This window comes from Hemiscyllium ocellatum, chromosome 31 (genome assembly GCF_020745735.1).
Source record: "Hemiscyllium ocellatum isolate sHemOce1 chromosome 31, sHemOce1.pat.X.cur, whole genome shotgun sequence".
In the NCBI taxonomy this organism is placed as follows: domain Eukaryota; kingdom Metazoa; phylum Chordata; class Chondrichthyes; order Orectolobiformes; family Hemiscylliidae; genus Hemiscyllium; species Hemiscyllium ocellatum.
In genome coordinates this window covers 22789904-22812670 of record NC_083431.1, presented here as the reverse complement: position 1 = coordinate 22812670, position 22767 = coordinate 22789904, and the positions used below count along the sequence as shown (strand labels likewise).

The window sequence follows — 22767 nt, the reverse complement described above, 5'->3', positions numbered from 1 at the left end:
GAAGGAGAAATTGTGAAGGGTGAGAACCAGTTCAGCCAAACGAACGAAAGTGTCAGTGGAAGGGTACTGTTGGGGACGTCGGGAGAGGAAGAAATGGAGGTTGGCGGATGGAGGTGTAGAGGGATTGGATATCCATGGTGAAGATGAGGCATTGGGGGCCGGGAAACAGAAGTCTCAGAGGAGGCGGAGGGTCCAGCCCTGATCCCCTTACAGCCATATCTCTGATACTCACCAATTTCAAATTGTACAAGCTCATTTACCTTGTTTCCTAAACCATGTGAATTTAAGTGTAACATACTTAGTCCAGTGTTGACTGCTCTCTTCTCATAGCTGGCCCTTTATCTGCTGCGCTTGAAGTTAGATATTCTGATCCTTTCCATACTCTGTTATAGTACTTGTTCTAGAAACTTTAACAGCCTCTGCTGAACCCTCCCCATCTTTAGGTGCGCCATACTTTTCCATTCAACTGAACCCACCTTTTAGTTTAAAGCCCTATTCACAGTACGAGTTATGCGATTCACCAAGACTCTGGTCCCAGCACGGACTCTGGTGGAGCCCATCCCTTCTGAACAATTCCCTCTAATCCCCAGTAATGGTACCAATGTCCCATGAATTCAAACCCATTTCTCCCACACCAATCTGAGCCACACATTTACCTCTTTCATCATGATGAACCTCTGCCAATTTGCTCATGGCTCAGTTAGTAACTACTTTTTTTATTCTGCTCTGTAATTTAGTCCAGAGATGCTCATATTCTCCTACCATAATCTCTTTTCTCTTTCTATCCACATCATTGGTACGTTTGTGGAACAAGGCAATCGGATCTTTCCCCTCCCACTCCAGGTTGCTCTGCAGCCCAGATATCCTAAACCCAGGCACCAGGTAGGGCAACATTGACTTTGGGATCCTCAATTCTGGCAACAGAGTTCTGTGTCTATTCCAGTGACTAAATTGTCCCCAAATACAACTACATTTATCTTTTCTCCCCAAGTACCACAGTGCTATGGTCAGTATGCTCATTCTCTCTATAGCTCCCACTCTCATCCACACAGGGAATAGCATTTCAAATCTCACTGCTGGAGCTGTGAAATTTCTGCTGCTCTAATGACATGAAAGCAGGGTAGAAATCAGTGAACAATTTTGTTGTGAAACCAACCTTTCTGACAGTATCAAGGACTGAGTTTATTGTTGCACCAATTCTCACCAGTGGTCTCAGGTGGGAAATAAAAGGTTTTACAGAAATTATGCTGTTTGAGTGACTGTTTTGTTCACAAAATGCTGTGCTATTTACCTTGTAACAGCAATTGCATTTCAACAATATTTCACTAGTTGGAAATTGCTGTGGCACACTTCATAAGCATGATATAGAATTACCTGACATTCTTGGCTGCTTCTGTGTGAACCATTGCACCAGCCTCATTATTTTTTGGAACATCACCACAGACCTATACAGTGGATGAACAATTAAGGGACTGTTCCTCTTACCTTCATACCACTCTCCACATCTGCAATACAACCTTTTTCATACAGCTCAGAAGGAACGCTCACGATTAGTTTCAGTGGTTCCGTTTCAGTCCACTCAATAGTCAGCCCTAAGACAAGAAGTTTAAAGCAAATTATGCTTTCATACAGCAAAGAAATAATCTGGATCTGGTAATGGGTTGACAGGATGGTGAAGAGTGTAGCGACTACAACAGAAATAAATAATCTTCTAATTCAAGCTCATTAACTACTTTCATTTTGCATAACATAATTTTTCCTAATATGACAGTACAGTGAAGTCACATCATGTTGGGCTAAGAGGTGAAAGCAAAAGTGTGACGGACTACGCTGAGAGGGAATGCCCAACAGACAATATGCACACCCCTTCTGGTAGTTAGCCATTAGGAACAGCCTGAACACTTCAACTCATCAAAAATGTTTAGCCTATTGACCTGAGGGAACCCAGGAGTGAAGAAGAAAATGAGGGATGCAGCAGTTGGAGACAGGAGGCAACTGATCAATTCAAAATTTAAGTGGATTCAATGACAGACCAACGGATTTTACATACATTCTGACTTCAGAGTAAAGAAGTCGTTTCTAAGAGGTTTGTCCTGAACAGTACTTTTTTAAAATTTCCTTTTCCCAATGACTCACTCATTTATCAAAACATTTTTTTCTAAAAGTCAGTTCTTTATTCAGACCAGCCTATCAACTAAAAAATATGTAGACTTAGAAATATATTCAATGAGCTACCACAGCAATATTTCCCACTTAACAACTAATTTTATTCAATAATCACATATGAATTAGAGTCTATTCATTTCTTACAAAATGAGAAAGTGTTTATAGACATTATACACTGACGGATGAGATGATGGGGCAACAGATATAATTGTTCATTTCCACTCCACCAATTGCTGTGCTTTTGTTTACTTTTTTAAAGATTTCCGATGCTATCACTGTACAAATAAAAAAATGATGCAGCATTGTTTCAAAGGATCTATTTGTTAATGTTCTACATCAGAGTAACTTAATATCAAGAAATGAATGTTGCTTCAAACTTGACTCCCAGCAGCCTTGCATGACTACAACAACAGAAGTTCATTAAAGCAACACTAATGCACTTTGTTACACCTAAATAGGGTAGCATCCTGAAAATCAAGTCCCTCTATTGCCAGAGTCATCAAAGAGTTCAAGGTTTTACAAAAGTACACAAAATTGTCTAATTTATCTGCCTTTGAAACTCGGGATGGCAGAAAGCCAAGGGCCAGATTTTTGTACTTAACAAGGATTACTATTTATTACAAATAAATAGACCCTAACTACAAGTAAACAATTATGAACCATTGACATATAGCTCTACTAGTTAAAACTCTCATCCTCATGCAAACAGACAAAACAAAAAGGGTATTTAAGAGAGTAGAGAAAGGCTGGGAAGTCAGTTCAAATGTTCCAGTTCACAGGATTCACTGAAATTATCTTTTTGGCTTGCCAGGACCAGCTGCACCGTGATCTTCCTTCTCAAGATATTTTTACTTGCAGGAAGCACAGGTTCACAAAGTTTCTGATTAACTGGTTAAAAGCCACAACTTACAGCAACTCGCGAGGGAAAATAAATTCACTCTCGAGGAATGAAATGTTTTTTTTCTTGCAGAGAGGACAGTGCTTTCCTTTCTAAAGATCCGACGACTTCTGACTAGACACTTGTAGACATATGATATTCATTTACCTGGGAACTTATCATATTGCTGTTGACAGGCAGAAGGCCTGACACATTGGTTTGTGGTACGGTGACCAGTTATCAATCAGCTACCTGTTGCCAATTGAACTTCTCTTCACACCAGCTCACCTGTAGTAAAACACCCCTGCTACTTGAACAAACAGAAGTGGAAACAATTGTTATGGTGTGCCAGTAACCTGCTTTTAAAAACTGGAGTAATACTTTGCATAATCCTTGACTTTTAACACAATTCCTTTCCCATTTCAGTCCACAAACAAAAACACAGAACAATAAGTTATAGCCTTTACAATTTAAAATAGGCATTTGCACTTTATGTTTTACTTCAAGTCAATACAATTTTCACTCCCTTTTCTCACAAAGGGATTCATATTACTAGGGGAGAAATGCCTCAGTGCCCACACCCATCAGGTACCTCAACAAAGTTAGGGCAAGTAACATGATAGATCACTTGAGTACGGAGAACATTACTCCGCTGCAAAGAGGAGGGATCCCACACACACACACTACTTTGCCTGGAAACATTGAGGTTAATCTAGACATCTAACTGCTCATCTATTAAATGATAATTCCTAAATTGAGCCTGCTGCCTCTGGTCATAAAACAGTTTGACAATCAAAAACCTGTTGTCAATGGACTTACCACACATCCTGCTGTACTCCATCTTTCAGTAATAAGAAAGTCTCCCCATCTAATTGTCCAAGTTAAAACCATGAGGTCATAGACTTACCACTGCCACTCCAAGGGAGTGTGGGGATTCCTGCAGTCTGCGCAACTATAGAAGAGGCAATTTTATCACCCAGTGCCCACATAGCTAGACTTGGAGGACCTAAAGAGAATAAAAAATACTTTGAATAAAGAATCTCAGTTCAACATGTACAGCACCAGAAGAAAATGTAACGATATCTCTAAAAGCAATGGTACTCAAATGAAGGCCTCATAGTGGCGAATGATATTAGAGCCTAATGATATAGCAAGTCCTCAAAAATCAAACCAAAACAACATGCTTCCAAAGCAAACCATTTTTGATTCTGTACGAAGTACAACAGGGCCAAGGATAATGCAGACAATACCATACTGTATTAAAGCGAGGAGCATTTTATACTCAACACGGTTATCTAGTTTTGGAGCAACTGGCAATGAAAATTGGATCATACTAAGATGGTGACAGCTACAGAAAACACTATTTAGTTACAATTCATTAATTGTTATGAAGTACTAAGACCGGGGATTGGCTCAATTACCTTGACAGCTGGTTTGTATTGCAAAGTGAGTTCAACAGCATGGCTTCAACTCCCACGCCAGCTGAGGTTACCATGAGGTTCTTCTTCTAAACCTCTCCCCTTGCCGGAGACATGGTGACCCTTAGGTTAAACAACTACTGGTCTCCTCACTTTAACTAGCGAGTAGCCCTATGGTCTGGTAAGACAATGGCAACTTTATCTCTTTACTAAGACATCAATGGCATGCAGCTGTTGACAGAGACACAAATGATACAACAGCCCTGGCCCACAGACAAAGGGAATTAAAACATAGCAGGAAATTTGGTCAACATGGGCAAATTAAAAACAAAGACAAATACAAATTGCAGCAGTTTTTCAATACTGCACTGGAGTGCCAAGCTTAACTTTTGTGCTCAAACTCTCGAATGGAACACAAACCCCAAACCTGGTAATTCATAAGGGAGACTGAAATCAACTGAACCACAGTTGACTGTTACAATGCTTTTGCCTCCAAATCAGAAATTTGCTGTCTCATGCCCCACTCTAGGACTTTAGCATGGAACATAGGTTGCTCCACTGTTGGGAGGTACCATTTTGCATATTAAATATTAATCCAAATGCATATTTGAAAGGACAGTTAAAAACACTAAAAGAACAAGAGTTTTGTTGACCTGCTAACCTTCGGCCCTTAATCAAACAAGTTAACCAGCCATTTTATAATAATGAGATCCTTCTATGCAATTAGCAGTCACATTTACCTGCAAATAAAATTAGCTGTAAAGCACTTGCAAGACCTTGACTACATAAAAGAAACGGTACAAGTGGAAGCACCTTCTTTCTCTAAATTCCCCATAACTGATGATTTAAGCAGAATCTGGCAAAGTTCCACTTGACCAGAACAAATATCCCTTACCCATGAAAGCAATGCCATGTTTATGGAGAAGTTCCGGTAGTTTGGGGTTTTCAGACGCATGGCCCCAGCCTGCCCATACGGCCTGTAAATGGAAAAGATATCACAAATCTGTATACATTCTTTACATATCATCACCGCGTAAACAAAATTTAGTCAAGGTAGCAAGAAAAAAAACAGCTGCTGGAATAAACCACTGGCCTCAGAATGACTGACCCACACACAGATTTGAAAACAATAGACAATAAGTGCAGGAGTAGACCATTCTGCCCTCCGAGCCTGCACCACCATTCAATGCCATCATGGCTGATCATCCTTAATCAGTATCCTGTTCCTGCCTTATATCCATAACCCTGATTCCACTATCCTTGAGAGCTCATTCCTGAAGAAGGGCTCATGCCCGAAACATTGATTCTCCTGCTCCTTGGATGCTGCTGACCTGCTGCGCTTTTCCAGCAACACATTTTCAGCTCAATCCAACTCAGTCTTAAATGAATCCAGAGACTGGGCCTCCACTGCCCTTTGGGGCAGAGCATTCCACACAGCCACCACTCTCTGGGTGAAGAAGTTTCTTCTCATCTCTGTTCTAAATGGGTCTACCCCGTATTTTTAAGCTGTCCCCTCTGGTTTGGCACTCACCCATCAGCAGAAACATGTTTCCTGCCTCCAGAGTGTCCAATCCTTTCATAATCTTATATGTCTCAATCAGATCCCCTCTCAGTCTTCTAAACTCAAAGGGTATATAAGCCCAGTCACTCTAGTCTTTCAGCGTAAGGTAGTCCTGCCATTCCAGGAATTGACCTCATGACCATCAGGCCCCAGGGACTTATCAACCTTCAGACCTAACAGTCTCTCCAACACCATTTCCTGCCTAATATTAATTCCCTTCAGTTCAGGTCCTTCAGCCACTGTTACCTCAGGGAGATTGCTCGTGTCTTCCCCAGTGAACACAGATCTGAAGTACCAATTCAATTCTTCTTCCATTTCTTTGCTCCCCGTAATATATCCCCCTGTTTCTGTCTTCAAGGGTCCAATTTTAGTCGTAACCATTTTTTTGCCTTTCACATCCTAAAAAAGCTTTTACTACCCTCCTTTATATTTTTGGCCAGTCTACCTTCGTACCTCATTTTTTCTCTGCGTATTTCCTTCTTAGTAATCCTCTGTTGTCCTTTAAAAGCTTCCCAGTCCTCCGTTTTCCCATTTATCTTTGCTATGTTATACTTTTTCTCTTTTAACTGTATGTTTCTTAAGTTTCCTCATCAGCCACGGCCACCCATGCCTCTTCCTGGATCTTTCTTCCTTTTTGGAATGAACCGATCCTGTATTTTCTGCATTATGCACAGAAATATCTGCCATTGTTCCTCCACTGTCATCTCTGCTAAGGTATTGCACTATGGAATTTTGGCCAGCTCCTCCCTCATAGCTCCACAGTTCCCTTTATTCAACTGAAATATTGTCACTTCCGATTGTACCCTCTCCCTCTCAAATTACAGATTGAAGCTTATTGTATTATGGTCACTACTTCCCAATGGCTCCTTCACTTCGAGGTCCCTGATCAATTCTGATTCATTGCACAATACCAGATCCAGAATTGCCTTCTCCCTGGTAGGCTCCAGCACCAGCTAATGGCCAGCCTTATTAACTACAAGTTTGCCATTCTTTAGTGGGATCACTAATGTGACGGACCCATCATCTCAGAAGCAGCAATGCCATTTAGAAGAACATGCACAGAGTGCTTACTTGGCCTTGCCCACCTAATTCTCCAATTTAAGGACAAAGTGAGGGGGTGAGAACGGATGGAAAGAATTAGAATTATAAATACATTGAAAACTATTCTAAAAGAAACATCTCTCAGTTGATTATATTACTAAAGGCACAGCCTGAGGATTTAAGAGTTTGAACCATTTTAAAAAGGAAATATATTTGCACTATAGAAAATTACAAAGTCTTTATTTAAAATTACAGTAAACAGGCCAGTTAGTAGCTGTTTTTCTAGCAGTACCTGGACTGGAATGCGTTTTGCAATGTCTAGTATCAGCTCAACATTTGCATAGTTGTTGTTGTTTGGTCCTCCAGGTACAGGAACATAGTGATCTGCCATTTTAATATACTCTGCAAAATAAAAGCAATAATAGTATTTCAGAACATTTGTGGGCATTGGTAGTAATCTTCAAGGAACATACAAAGATCAGAGGTGCACAGTTACTCCCTGAATTCACCATAACATGCCACAGCTGCTAAAAAAAGAGAGCGCACTTTGGGTCAGGAAAATGACTGGGAGATCGATAATGTGAACAATCAAGTTTAACCCAAATATTCAATGAACTGGATGACCACTCCTCTCTCTCCACCCAGTCTGCAATTAAGCTCTTTTACTCTGACTCTTGTCAGTACATCATTCTGTATGCACCATTCCCCTAGTAGTTTTCCAACTAGTTATTCTTTGCATAAGAGTCAAGGCAGTGAAGCTTACAAACTTCTACGTGGACATTTCTTCAACAGAGGTTAATTGAATAGCAGCCAGGAGCAGAATCACTGGCTGATATGTAGGTAATGCGAGATGATGAAAATAAAATGGAAGGAGGCATGTGTGGAACATAAACACAGGCAGTTGGGTCTATCAACTTACTTCTGTGCTGTATATTCTAAATAATGTGTTTTCTTGCTTCTCTGTAATTTCCAGCAACTATTTTACCTAGGACATTGGTAAAATCAGCACATACCAGGAATTAAACTTGGAATGTGTCTCATCTATCTGGATCAACACATTTAACTACTAATACACTCAAAAACATGTTACTGCTCTGATCTTGATCTTACAAACAAACAGCAACGACTAAAGTAGCACACATGAAACAGTGATTCGAGCTTTGGACTAAAAGGCTTTACTGTACCCTAACCGGAGACTGCAAGCCCCAACATCCAAATACATCCTTCGTTACAGCTGCTAAAGATACTCTTGCTTTTGTCATAACCGCTATTCTTTTTGACAATTTGTGACAAATCTTTACAGTCCAAAGTAGACAAAGCCTTGTAAGATAAATAATTATTGAGCAAAAGTAACTGTTTAGATTCTTTCAATGCTCTCCTGCCTAGCTTCACATCTTCCATGAAGCTAACCTTATGCAAAGTTCTGCTGTGAGTATGTGAACCTGCATTAAGCTCTGCTTGCCTACCATCCTTGTCTTTGTTTCCTGACCTACATTGGCTCCAGGTGGAGCAACAACTCCATTTTAAAATTATTATCCAGGTTTTCAAATTTTTCCTGGATCTATTTCCATCTTTGTAAACTCCTCCAACTGTTCAATCCTTAGAGACAATTTTGCTTCTCCATTTCTGATTCTCTGCACTCCACAAATGGAGGACATGCCTTTTTCTGCAAGATCAAAGACATAGGAGCGGAAGTAGACCATTTAGCTCATTGAGTTTGCTCCTCCATTCAAAGAGATCATGGTTGATCTGATAATCCTCAACTCCACTTTTCAGCCTTTTCCCAGAAACCCTCGAATTCTTTACAGTTTAAGAGTAGCTCTATCACAGCAATGAACAGTTTTAATGGCCCAGCCTTCACAGCTCTCTATGGTAAAGAATTCCACAGGTACACAACTCTGAGAAGAAATTCCTTCTCATCCAACTATTCAGGCATTAGAGTCTAGAATTCCTTTCTAAAATTCCTCTCCTCCTTTAAGACAGTTGTTAAAATCTCCTGATTAATTCATTTGGGAGGAGAGGTGGAACTCTGTCAAAACATTTCTAACACCGTTAAATGTCCCATAACACTTCACAGAATCAACGTTAAAGATATAGTAGAAATTCATGTTGTTGCTGTTGATAACAGACCTGCATTAGCTTTCAAGTCTTCCGGAGTTACCATAACGACAAATCGTATCGCACGCTCATTCCTAAACATTTCATAAGACCAGCGTCGTATAGACCTCATGCACTTCACTGCTGCAATCCCATTATTGGCAATCAGTACCTTTTGGACAAAGGGCAGCAAGTTATTTGGTTAAAATATGAACTAAATAAATACTATAAAAGATATAAAACTGCAGGTTAAGTTATCATCTATAATAATTCTGAATGCTTGAGATTTTATTGTGAATAACTACTTTTCCCTGTGAATGGAAGAAATAACTTATACATGGTATGTGAAGAATGGATTTGATGGGTCAAATAGACTTTTGCATTCCACGAGACCTTAGGTCATTGTAAGGGCATCATCCAAACATTTTTATTTCATTATATCTAAAATACTCATCCTTAAAATACTGCTCGTTCAAACTGAACATTCATTCTTTCCCACTGAACTATTTAATATAATGGATTGAGTTTTTTGAAGAAGCAACAAAGAAGATTGATGAGGGCAGAGCAGTAGATGTGATCTATATGGACTTCAGTAAGGCGATCGACAAGGTTCCCCATGGGAGACTGATTAGCAAGGTTAGATCTCATTGAGTACAGGGAGAACTAGCCATTTGGATACAGAACTGGCTCAAAACATAGAAGGTAGAGGTGGAGGGTTGTTTTTCAGACTCGAGGCCTGTGACCAGTGGAGTGCCACAAGGATCAGTGCTGGGCCCTCTACTTTTTGTCATTTACATAAATGATTTGGATGCAAGCATAAGAGGTACAGTTAGTAAGTTTGCAGATGACACCAAAATTGGAGGTGTAGTGGACAGCAAAAAGGGTTACCTCAGATTACAACAGCATCTGGACGAGATGGGCCAATGGGCTGAGAAGTGGCAGATGGAGTTTAATTCAGATAAATGCGAGGCGCTGCATTTTGGGAAAGCAAATCTTTGCAGGACTTACACCCTTAATGGTAAGGTCCTAGGGAGCATTGCTGAACAAAGTGACCTTGGAGAGCAAGTTCATAGCTCCTTGAAAGTGGAGTCACGGGTAGATAGGATAGTGAAGAACGTGTTTGGTATGCTTTCCTTTATTGGTCTGAGTATTGAGTACAGGAGCTGGGAGGTCATGTTGCGGCTGTACAGGACATTCGTTAGGCCACTGTTGGAATATTGCGTGCAATTCTGGTCTCCTTCCTACCGGAAAGATGCTGTGAAACTTGAAAGGGTTCAGAAAAGATTTACAAGGATGTTGCCAGGATTGGCGGACTTGAGCTATAGGGAGAGGCTGAATAAGCTGTGGCTGTTTTCCCTGGGGCGTTGGAGGCTGAGGGGTGACCTTATAGAGTTTACAAAATTATGAGGGGCATGGATAAGATGAATAGACAAAGTCTTTTCCTTGGGGTTGAGGTGTCCAGAACTAGAGGGTATAGGTTTAGGGTAAGAGGGAAAAATATAAAAGAGATCGCGGGGCAACGTTTTCACAGAGTGTGGTAAGTGTATGGAATGAGCTGCCAGATGATGTGGTGGAGGCTGGTACAATTGCAACATTTAAGAGGCATTTGGATGGGTATATGAATAGGAAGGGTTTGGAGGGATATGGGCCGGATGCTGGCAGATGGGACTAGATTGGGTTGGGATACCTGGTCGGCATGGACAGGTTGGACCAAAGGGTCTGTTTCCATGCTGTACATCTCTATGACTCTATAACTACATCAAAGAATGATGTGGAGGTGCCAGTGTTGGACTAGGGTGGACAAGGTCAGAAGTCACAGAACGCCAGGTTATAGTCCAACAAATTTATTTGAAATCACAAGGTTTCAGAGTGCAGCCCCTTTGCCAGGTGACGAAGGGAAAGCATTTCAAAAGCTTGTGATTTCAATAAACCTATTGGACTATAACCTGGTGTTGTGTGACTTCTGACCACAGCAAAGAATAGAATCACAGGATGGTTACAGCACAAGATGCCCTTTGACAATTTAGCTAGTCCCAATCCAGCCCTTTTCTGCAGCCTGGCAAATGGTTTCTCTTAAGACAATTATCCACTTCCCTTTTGATAGCCAGAACTTGATTTTTTCCACATCTTAGGCAATGTATTCTTGATCATAACCATCCATAGAATGCTGCCTTTAACTCTATATATCCATGTCTTTTGGTTCTCAACTCTTCTGTCAATTCTCTTCCTACTCTGTGTAGACTGCCTTCAACTTTTGAACACCTTCATCAAATTTCCCCAAAAGTCTCTCTTCTTTTGGATTTAGAATAACTGTGAACGTGATGGTCTATCCACTCAATCATTCCTGTATACGCTTTCTGCACAGTCTCTATAGCCCTCACATCTTTCCTGAAGCATGGTGTCCAGAATAGGACACAATTATCCAGTGGAGACAGAGTCAGAGTTTTGTGAAGGCTCAACCTAACTATCTTATGATTATATGTAATGCCTCTACTTAGAAAGTTCAGGATCATAAATTAACCACTTTTGCAACATACCCTCAGGCTGGATTATAATGATCCTTGGATCTCTCTATTCCTGCACCTCTTCCTTTAGAATTTTATTCTTTAGTTTGCATCAATTCTCCTCATTTGTACAACCCAGTTCTCCTTTCTTAATTCAATTTTATCTACCACATTTCATCACCCTGTCAATGCCCCCTGAAGTCTACCACAATCTTGCTCACTGTTCACAATATTCTGCACCATCTGTAACTTTTGAAATGTTATTTTGCACACCCAAGGCTAGGTCTTTAAACACAGATAAAAGAGCTGCAGTGGCTCAATTACCATTCTCTGGCACATGAAACAACCATTCACAACTGCTGCGTTTCCGATAACTCAGTCGATTTTGAAGAGCAAGAGGGATGCTCTGAGCTGTTTCTGTTATTGGTCAGGCAACCATAGTGTCCCAATTGCTAAAAGCCAGGTCAACCTACTAAAATGAAAGCTTTTTGCTTACCTTTTCAATAACTTTATTGCCTCCAAATCGAGTTACAAACTCAGCTGGCGAGGCAACGGTGAAATCCCTCTGTAACTCAAACTTCTTCCTGTCCCTTCCTTGCCTCATCAAGTGCAATCCTGACATGCTTGGCCTGTGGAGGTAAACAGCAATTTGTTGGTAAGAATAGATTGTTGGTGGCTGGTTGAAACGGTTTGGCAACTGTGGCTGAAACTGCAATATAAATTGACAGGAAATGGGTCATTTGAAAATACAGAATATAAAAGATTGAACTGCCACAACAGGAGAAGGTTTGAAGTGTATTTCAACAACCATCTGGGAGGTAAAGCAACTGCTGGATGCTGGAAGTGCAGGTGAACATTGAGTTAGAAACTCTGGGCTGTAATTTGACTCCAGAAGAAGCAGTTTGTTATTGATCATGATCAAGGCGAGCAACTGAATAGTGGTTACTTTGAATAGTTCCTAAAGGGCAGTTCTATGCTAGCAACTTAAGTATACAAGATGATGATGGAACATTACCGGATCCATGGCATTCTGTCAAAATAACAAGTCAATAATGAAGTAATCCACAAAAACAAAACAGGGGTTTCAGGATACTCCTTAATTAAGAGACAATGGAACTAAACTATATCTTGCCCACATAAATATAACTGGATTGGCTGGATCTCCCATTACTGTGATTAATTTGGAATCATTTTCTTCAATGCATAAGTTTTTTTTTTGCAAACAGCTGTTGTGCAAAATATCTAAACAAACTGCAGCAAAAGGAACTTTTAAAAGTTAACATGATGGTAATAAACAATTTCAAAACTGTAAAAGAAATGGTTAGTTCTGACAGGATTTTCTTGAGTTAATATATTTGTGTGAATGTTAAAACTGGAGTGACTGTTTTTTTGAAGATACAGTACAGGTTCATGCTGAGGTGTGCTTCGGCAATAGTATCTAGGGTCTCAGCAAGATCACCACTACCACTCTGAACGCAATTGATGAGGTATTGACTCAACAATGTTATTCAAGTGTTAAAGGTTTAGATGGAGAGGAATTTCTTAAGCGTGTACAAGACAGTTTTCTGATTCAGTATGTGGATGTACCTACTAGAGAAGGTGCAAAACTAGACCTACTCTTGGGAAATAAGGCAGGGCAGGTGACTGAGGTGTCAGTGGTGGAGCACTTTAGGACCAGTGACCATAATTCTATTTGTTTTAAAATCATGATGGAAAAGGATAGACCAGATCTAAAAGTTGAAGTTCTAAATTGGAGAAAGGCCAATTTTGACAGTATTAGGCAAGAACTTTCAAAAGCTGATTAGAGGCAGATGTTCGCAGGTAAAGGGATAGCTGGAAAATGGGAAGCCTTCAGAAATGAGATAACAAGAATCCAGAGAAAGTATATTCCTGTCAGGGTGAAAGGGAAGGCTGGTAGGTATAGGGAATGTTGGATGACTAAAGAAATTGAGGGTTTGGTTAAGAAAAAGGAAGCATATGTCAGGTACAGACAGGGTAGATCGACTAAATCCTTAGAAGAGTATAAAGAAAGTAGGAGTATACTTAAGAGGGAAATTAGGAGGGCAAAACGGGGACATAAGATAGCTTTGGTACATAGAATTAAGGAGAATCCAAAGGGATTTTACAAATATATTAAGGACAAAAGGGTAACTAGAGAGAGAATAGGGCCCCTCAAAGATCAGCAAGGCGGCCTTTGTGTGGAGCCACAGAAAATGGGGGAGATACTAAATGAATATTTTACATCAGTATTTACTGTGGAAAAGGATATGGTAGATATAGACAGTAGGCAAATAGATGGCGACATCTTGCAAAATGTCCAGATTACAGAGGAGGAAATGCTGGGTGTCTTGAAACGGTTAAAGGTGGATAAATCCCCAGGACCTGATCAGGTGTATCCGAGAACTCTGGGAAGCCATAGAAGTGATTGCTGGGCCTCGTTGTTAAGATATTTGTATCATCGATAGTCACAGGTGAGGTGATGGAAGACTGGAGGTTGGCAAACGTGGTGCCACTGTTTAAGAAGGACAGTAAAGACAAGCCAGATAACTATAGACCGATGAGCCTGACGTCGGTGGTGGGCAGGTTGTTGGAAGGAATCCTGAGGGACAGGATGTACATGTATTTGGAAAGGCAAGGACTGATTCGGGTTGGTCAACATGGCTTTGTGCGTGGGAAATCATGTCTCACAAACTTGATTGAGTTTTTTGAAGTAACAAAGATGATTGATGAGGGCAGAGCAGTAGATGTGATCTACATGGACTTCAGTAAGGCGTTCGACAAGGTTCCCCATGGGAGACTGATTAGCAAGGTTAGATCTCATGGGATACAGGGAGAACTAGCCATTTGGATACAGAACTGGCTCAAAGGTAGAAGATAGAGGGTGGTGGTGGAGGGTTGTTTTTCAGACTCGAGGCCTGTGACCAGTGGAGTGCCACAAGGATCGGGCTGGGTCCTCTACTTTTTGTCAATTACATAAATGATTTGGATGCGAGCATAAGAGGTACAGTTAGTAAGTTTGCAGATGACACCAAAATTAGACGTGTAGTGGACAGCGAAGAGGGTTACCTCAGATTACAACAGGATCTGGACCAGATGAGCCATTGGGCTGAGAAGTGACAGATGAAGTTTAATTCAGATAAATAAGAGGTGCTGCATTTTGGGAAAGCAAATTTTAGCAGGACTTATACACTTAATGGTAAGGTCCTAGGGAGTTCAAAGTTTGGGGGAAGATTTGTAGCTCGGGTGCTCGTTGTTGTGGTTCTGTTTGCTGAGCTGGGAATTTGTGTTGCAGACATTTCGTCCCCTATCTAGGTGACATCCTCAGTGCTTGGGAGCCTCCTGTGAAGCACTTCTGTGATGTTTCCTCCGGCATTTATAGTGATTTGTATCTGCCGTTTCCGGTTGTCAGTTCCAGTTGTCCGCTGTCCTCGGGAGTGTTGCTGAACAAAGAGACCTTGGAGGGCAGGTTCATAGTTCCTTGAAAGTGGAGTCGCAGGTAGATAGGATAGTGAAGGCAGCGTTTGGTATGCTTTCCTTTATTGGTCAGAGTATTGAGTACAGGAGTTGGAAGGTCATGTTGTGGCTGTGCAGGACATTGGTTAGGCCACTGTTGGAATATTGCATGCAATTCTGGTCTCCCTCCTATCGGAAAGATGTTGTGAAACTTGAAAGGGTTCAGAAAAGATTTACAAGGATGTTGCCAGAGTTGGAGGATCTGAGCTACAGAGAGAGGTTGAACAGGCTGGCGAGTCAGAGGCTGAGGGGTAACCTTATAGAGATTTACAAAATTATGAGGGGCACTGATAGGATAAATAGACAAAGTCTTTTCCCTGGGGTCGGGGAGTCCAGAACTAGAGGGCATAGGTTTAGGGTGAGAGGGGAAAGATATAAAAGAGACCTAAGGGGCAACTTTTTCACGCAGAGAGAGTGATACATGTATGGAATGAGCTGCCAGAGGAAGTGGTGGAGGCTGGTACAATTGCAACATTTAAGAGGCATTTGGATGGGTATATGAATAGGAAGGGTTTGGAGGGATATGGGCCAGGTGCTGGCAGGTGGGACTAGATTGGATTGGGATATCTGGTCAGCATGGACAGGGTGGACCGAAGGGTCTGTTTCCATGCTGGACATCTCTAGGACTCTATAACCGGCAGTGCAACACGACTGAGCCCAAACACGAGCACCCACGGGACTGTTTTCCACATCTTTCAGTATTATACTGAAGTGCCTTTGCTGAGAGGTGACTGGACTCCTTGGAGAGACAATACTAAAGGGATCAAGTAAACAAAAACTGCATCATGTAAGCAACACACTGATTTGTGCTTTTAGGCAATGTAGCTAACTTACTCAACTAGTATGGTACTGCAAGATAGAAAAGGGCCAGCCACAATAACTGCCATGTGGTAAGTTATATGGTCTCAAATCGAGATTACAGCAAAAGGTGTCATAACTAAATTAGGAAAGCTAAATCAGTGAAGGCATCCACTCCCAATTGCTATTTCTTGATTTTGGTTAGAAAGTGCATGCACGACAAGAATCACATTGAGAAGAATATTGGACTGAACGGAGATGCCTTCTGCAGTCAAACAGCCTGCTAATACTTCCTGTCTGGACTCTGACATGAAGTACAGCCACTTGAACAAGATCCCATGAACCGTTCTCCAACAGGAGATACATGTCTTTGGGAGGAGAGTGGAGAAAGACAGATTTTACTGGCTGCAGTTAGGCATCCCAAAGAGAATATGTTTTTGACAAGAAAGCCCCCGTCCACAGAATTTTGTTTTAAATTACTGATTAGTGATTGATAAGGAGGCACTGCACCCTTGGTACAGAGTACTGCAGTGATCCAACATACTGAGGCCTCAGCCCTACTTTCTGGTAAATTTAAAACGGACAGTAATAGACACACAATCATCTGCAAGGATCAGAACTTCACTCTTAGGCAATAGGCAGACTAACACTTCATATTTTTATTCCATAAAAACATTCCTACTAACCTCCGCAGTAAGTAGTATATCATTCTTTGGCTCACATCTCCAAAATCCTCCATGATCAGTGAGGAGAATCACAGGCTGCTACACGGTAGAAAAACTGTACAGGTTTAACTGGCTGCAGTTAGACATCCCGAAAAGAATATATTTTGACAAGACAGCCCCCTTCCACAGAATTTATTCCTGCATGCCTGCATAAGCAGCTGTGTTTTGAGAAGCAAATACATATTCTCTGCCTCTCATTCATGCTCACACTCTCAGGAATTAGCTACCACTGAGCACGATGACGCAGTCTATTGCAGTCTTGTCAGAGCTGAATGAGGCTGCTGACACTGAAATAAATTACTGTATATAGCATTGTCAGAAAGAGTCAATGTTCTGACATTTAACAATTCAACTCCTACTCATAAGTTCATTCACAAATTTCCCACCTTCACCCAGAATCTCTGGACTCATCTCAGTTTAAAATTGATGTAACTGCAGTAGAAACCAGACAGTGGACAAAAGTGGTTATTTCTGTGGGTGGAGTGCACTCAAATTTAACAGGAATAGTGGTTAGTCAAAGTAGGCAGTGCTCGCCACACTTTTGAGGTGTAACACTGCCTTGACTTGAATTTGTTATTTTGTAAACTGCTCTAATGTGAGAAAACACTTTGAAATGCATCAGAAGAGTTGACAATGGATGCAGAACCTTTGTGGGGGAGTAGAGAGAAATGATTAAAAACTTAACAGAATAAATAGATTTTGAGAAGCCTTTGAAAAGTGAAGAGTAGGCAGATGAGCTGTGAGGCTTATGAGAGGCTTTCTAGGATCAGGCGGCCCTACCTGAAGATTCCATCCTAAGGTGAGGGGCAGGATTGTACAAGAGGTCCAAGTCACGGGCGGCACGGTGGCACAGTGGTTAGCACTGCTGCCTCACAGCGCCTGTAGACCCGGGTTCAATTCCCGACTCAGGCGACTGACTGTGTGGAGTTTGCACGTTCTCCCCGTGTCTGCGTGGGTTTCCTCCGGGTGCTCCGGTTTCCTCCCACAGTCACAAAGATGTGCGGGTCAGGTGAATTGGCCAAGCTAAATTGCCCATAGTGTTAGGTAAGGGGTAAATGTAGGGGTCTGGGTGGGTTGCGCTTCGGCGGGTCGGTGTGGACTTGTTGGGCCGAAGGGCCTGTTTCCACACTGTAAATCTAATCTAATCTAATCTAATCACATGATCAGAGGACACAGAGCAAGAAAGGCTACAGAAATAACCTGGCATGTTGTTGCAGGCTGTGTCAAGGGCGATTAGATTTAGAAATTGGTGAACATCAAGGAGGAGAGAGCCAGATATGAGCGTGGCTGATTGCAGGACAAGATATGAGCAGCTTGCATGCTTGTGTCCTAAAACTGATGCTCAAACTGCATTACAGACACAGTTTTAGAATCATTGGTACCTATTTTCAGAGTAATCCATTGAGACTCAATAATAATCACACAGTTGCACATTAATCTGCACAGATCGAACAGGAGCTGCAGGACCAACACAAAACACATCACCACTAAATTTGAACTCAAGCATGCTACCAATTACAACCATTCCCAAGTCTAGTAATAATGGCCACTTTAGTTGTAGTGCAACATTAACAGTGGAGCTGTTTTTGTCTAAAAAGCATTTGTATTTTTAACAATATTTTTCATACTTTAATTTATATTAAATCCAATACTTCAGGCAAAATCATAACATCAAGATAAACTGGTCTGCAAATGGTTTTGCTGTACCTCTAATGCGCCACAATGAAGTAGAATTTTAAACATGCCCATACCTGAATTATTAATGGCCACTAAAACCAGTGTCAGGCTACAGCGTGCAACCTCTGTCACAATTAGATTCTGCAAGAGCAGAGTCCAAAAAAGTCCCAGATTTGAACAACTTTATCTGAACTTAGCTAGGGCAACAATACTTCTCTGCAATTCTGGAAAAAGTCAGTCAGTTCTGTATTTCCTTATACATCAGCAAACAGCTTAGTTGTGGTACAGTTGGCAAACTCACACAATGAAAAGCTCACATGCCACTGAGCTATTTGGGTGAAATATTGGAGAACAACCAAGTCAATAAATTCACACCCCAGCAACTGAGCTCTTCAGACTGGATGGGGAAAATAAGTAAAAAAATGGTCAAGATAGCAAATCTACTTTCCTATTCCTCGTTCCTCATCCAGCAGAGGTCCGGACTCTGCACTGCCATTAAAGAAGGATAGCACTACTTTGAGAGAGGGGTGAGAATAAAGAAGAAAAACTGAAAGAAAGAAAAAAAGATGTAGAAAAAGACAGGGCAGCCATCACATGCTTGGCCTGTGGATATAAGCACATCTCTGAAACGGTAAACAGAAACACACATCCACACACAGTGTACAAAAGAGACCGCGACCGACCGCAAGAGAGAAAGAAAAAGAGAGTGAGAGAGACAAAAAGAAAAAAGCATGCATGTGTATGGACAAAATAAGAGCACACCTATACATGTCAAATCATACAAAAATATATGCATTTCAACACAATCATCCTAACAACAAGCCATTGGTTCACCTCAGGTACAACAGCTGTTTCATATGATAGCAAATCTCTAAATTATCCATCGATGTACAATCGATATTTCAACTGTGGGAGAAGTCGCACTCCCACATGACTAGGGTGTTGAGTGTGAAAACTTGCTCAAACACTTTCTAACAAAAGCAGTGGCTAGAGGTTTGAAGTTACCTTGCTTACCTTGGCAAGTGAGAACATCAGATACTAAATAAAAACCATACAAATCAGTGGAAACATAATTGAAAGGTAACACATAACTCGGGAAGACCAGCCTATTATTTCACTAAATATACATAAAGAACTGGCTTGTTATTCACTTTTGATTAAGAAAACATAAACACTGCTGATTGGATGCTTCACATACGAAGTCTATGCAGCTACAGCAGTGCTCCTCAGCTGCTAATTTGCCTCAGTTCAAAGAATATTACATCATGGAGTCACTGTCTCACTAATTATCAGGAGAACTTTGTCAGAGGAAAAGGATATAGAAATCAAAGCAAAATAAGTGACACCTAAATATTTTTGAAGTTCAAAATTCCTTGTTTTAAATTTTTGCTGTGCAATATTAGAAATAAACCTAAAATTTCAATCTGCTATTTTCACAACGTCCCTAAGTGTTTGATGTCTTAATAGTACATCCAGTGGTCTTTATTCTAGTGACAGCTCAGACAGTAATGTCACCATGTTCTTGTATAGCATATTATCCCACAAGGTCCTAACCTTATTGACACTACATATTCTCTTTCAGCAGATCTGCTGTGAAATTCAATTAACACATTTGCTTTTAACATTGCAGAGTATGGTCTCAAACATTGGTACTTGTTAGCAAATCATTTTTGTTAGAAAAATAATATCATATACCAAAAAATGAACAGAAATCTCGGTGTCTCATTTGCCATGTAACTATTTCTACTTATCAATAGTGCATACCACCACAAACTGGTGGCAATAGAAGGAACCATTTTATGCATAGGAGAGGAATTGAATAAAAAAGTATCCATAATCAATAAACTGAATATCTACAATCATGTGACTGAAAACCAAAAAGTGAAACACCTTTCCAGCAACAGCTTTAACTGTCTACAAAATACATTCATAATAGATTGACCACTATTGGCAAACCAAGTGAACAGGATAGAAGAATATTTTTGCAACAGATGCCTGATAACTAACTAACTGCCCATTTGCCCACACAAGATACATTACTTAAGAATGTGTTTATGATGAACAGACCAATTAATATAAAAAAGTTCTTCAGTGAGAAGAGGAAAGTAGGAAGACTAGATTTATTGGATATAAAATTATATCTGTAAAATCAAAAATTAGCTTCAACTGCAATATATTTTCCTCTTAATTTAGTTGCTCAATTTTAATTCCTAATTTGAATTCTTGTTTAAAACTGTTATTGTGTTGTTTATTTAAATGTGGTCCTGAATAAATGTGAATTTGTTGTCCTGAGTAATTGATGTTATGTTAAAAATACACTGTCAATTATACAACCACAGATTAATCGAACTGAACCTGAACTTGGAAAATCGCAATACATTTTTCCCTACCTTGTCTACCACTCAAAAAACATTTACAGCAACGTAACAAAAAACATCTTCAATAATACTGGTGCTGCCTCAATTGACTCCACTAGTCAACAATTTCTCAAAATGCATGCTGTATTTCAAGTCAAATAGATATAGTTGAGCTGCTTACCTCACCTTGCTTTACTGTTGGGCAAATACCACATTACAGTGCTACAGACTGCAGCCAATTAACACCAGTGTTGTTCCCAATTTGTTTTTTCCTGAGGGTTAACTTAATTTAAATTGGACTCTAAGGAAAGTGCCAATAATGTTAGCCCTTTGTATTAACTTTGATTATTTTAGTAAAATTATCAACCAAAAGAACATTACACATGAGAAATGCATTGACGTGATCTTTTCCCTTTGGCAGTTAAGAACATTAACATTCTCTGATCTCACTGACAAACTAGTCTGGACGGAAGAAAAGATTGATTTGCTCAGTTGGGCCAGTTGACGTCATTATTTTTGATTAAACACACCAAACAGAATAAGCACATATACGTCCATCAAAAAAAAATCAAAACTGATTCACAGGTACAATACTTTCAACTGGGGTCGGGGATGCTGAACCTCCCAGAGTTATCACAAACACAACTACTATGGAAGGATGATTTACTGTAAAAAAAACTTCATGTAACAAAAAAGATTAAATGGTTGACCAAAATTTTAAGGAAAACCCTTATCCTAATTCAATGAGAATAAGGAGAAATTTTGGGATATTCATAAAATTAACCAATAACAGTTACTGTTTAATGACTTAACAGAACAGAGGGTCCTCCAGCTGGATAGCCAAGTGGAATTGGTAGCCATGTTACTGGACTGGTAATCCAAAAAATCCAGGCTAATGGCTGGGGGTCACGGACAGTGAAATTTGAACGCAATTAAAAAAATCTGGAATCAAAGAGAAGACTAATGCTGACTGTGTAACCATTGATGATTATCATAAAAGACATCTAATTCACCAACGAGAGGGCTTTGCTTTCTTCTCTCTCTCCAAATGGCAGAGGCCCAGTTCATAGTACTCCTTGAAAGGAAACATTTCTGCAATCCCTCCACGTTCTAACCTACATGTGACTCCAGACACAAAGCAATGAAAAGTCTTCCTGAAAAGTCTTCATGAGCCGTTCAGTTGAATTAAAGCCACTAGAAAGCTGAAGGAAGGACAGAGACCAGAAAAGAAATCCTAGCATTGGCCTAGCACCAGAAATGACAAAGATAAAAAACAACCCTGTCAATTGTGCAAAGTTGTCTTTATCTGGGGATTGTGCCAAAGTTGAGAGAGCTATTCCACAAACCAATCAAGTAACTGAACAACATTGTTTGTGATGTATGATTCTGTGAGATACACTATGTCCCAGCCAGCACCATCATCCCTGAATAAGTCTTGTTCCACTGCAAGGACAGATGCACAAAAAGGTGGGGCACAGTGGCACACATTTGGGAAAGAGCAATCCTGGGAGTAGTCAATATTGTAGTCTGGACTGCAAGAAGTCTCAAGAAATTAAAGTGATGCATGGGAAAGGAAACTTCCTAACCATCTCACCCTATTCGTGAGGTCCCCTAATCCCAGATGCCAGTCTTCAAGCAATTTGATTCAGTCTCCCTGATATCATGAAAATGGAAGACAGAAAAGATTATGGGTCCGGATAACATTATTGAAGAAGTGCACTCCAGAACGGGCCATGCCCCAAACAAACTGCTACCATACATTTACGATACTGGCATTTTGCCAACAATGTGCAACATTGCCCAGGTACATCTTGTAATCTAACTTAGTCAATTATGCTCCAGTCTTGCCTAGATTCAAGTGATGCAATGGGTCCTCAACAGTGCTAGCAAGCAACACCTGCAAAACAATAACCTGCTCACAGGACCACCTAACTCATTAAAGCCTTGGTCCTAACATGGACAAAAAAAAGATGAACTGCAATGATGAGGTGAGAGTTCCTGCCCTCAATTACATGAAGCCCTAGGAAAAACTA

General features: G+C 40.5%; 1 protein-coding gene across 1 annotated transcript in view; it reads right to left on the bottom strand.

The window, feature by feature from the left end:
- Nucleotides 1-22767, bottom strand: part of acaca (acetyl-CoA carboxylase alpha) — a 266712-nt gene that overhangs the window by 228196 nt on the left and 15749 nt on the right. The window contains exons 3-8 of the mRNA XM_060847834.1: nucleotides 12161-12293; nucleotides 9194-9332; nucleotides 7356-7465; nucleotides 5357-5438; nucleotides 3951-4049; nucleotides 1486-1592 (exon numbers count right to left, since the gene is read on the bottom strand). Of these exons, the coding sequence (XP_060703817.1) occupies nucleotides 1486-1592; nucleotides 3951-4049; nucleotides 5357-5438; nucleotides 7356-7465; nucleotides 9194-9332; nucleotides 12161-12293 (670 nt within the window). The remainder of the gene's footprint in view (nucleotides 1-1485; nucleotides 1593-3950; nucleotides 4050-5356; nucleotides 5439-7355; nucleotides 7466-9193; nucleotides 9333-12160; nucleotides 12294-22767) is intronic.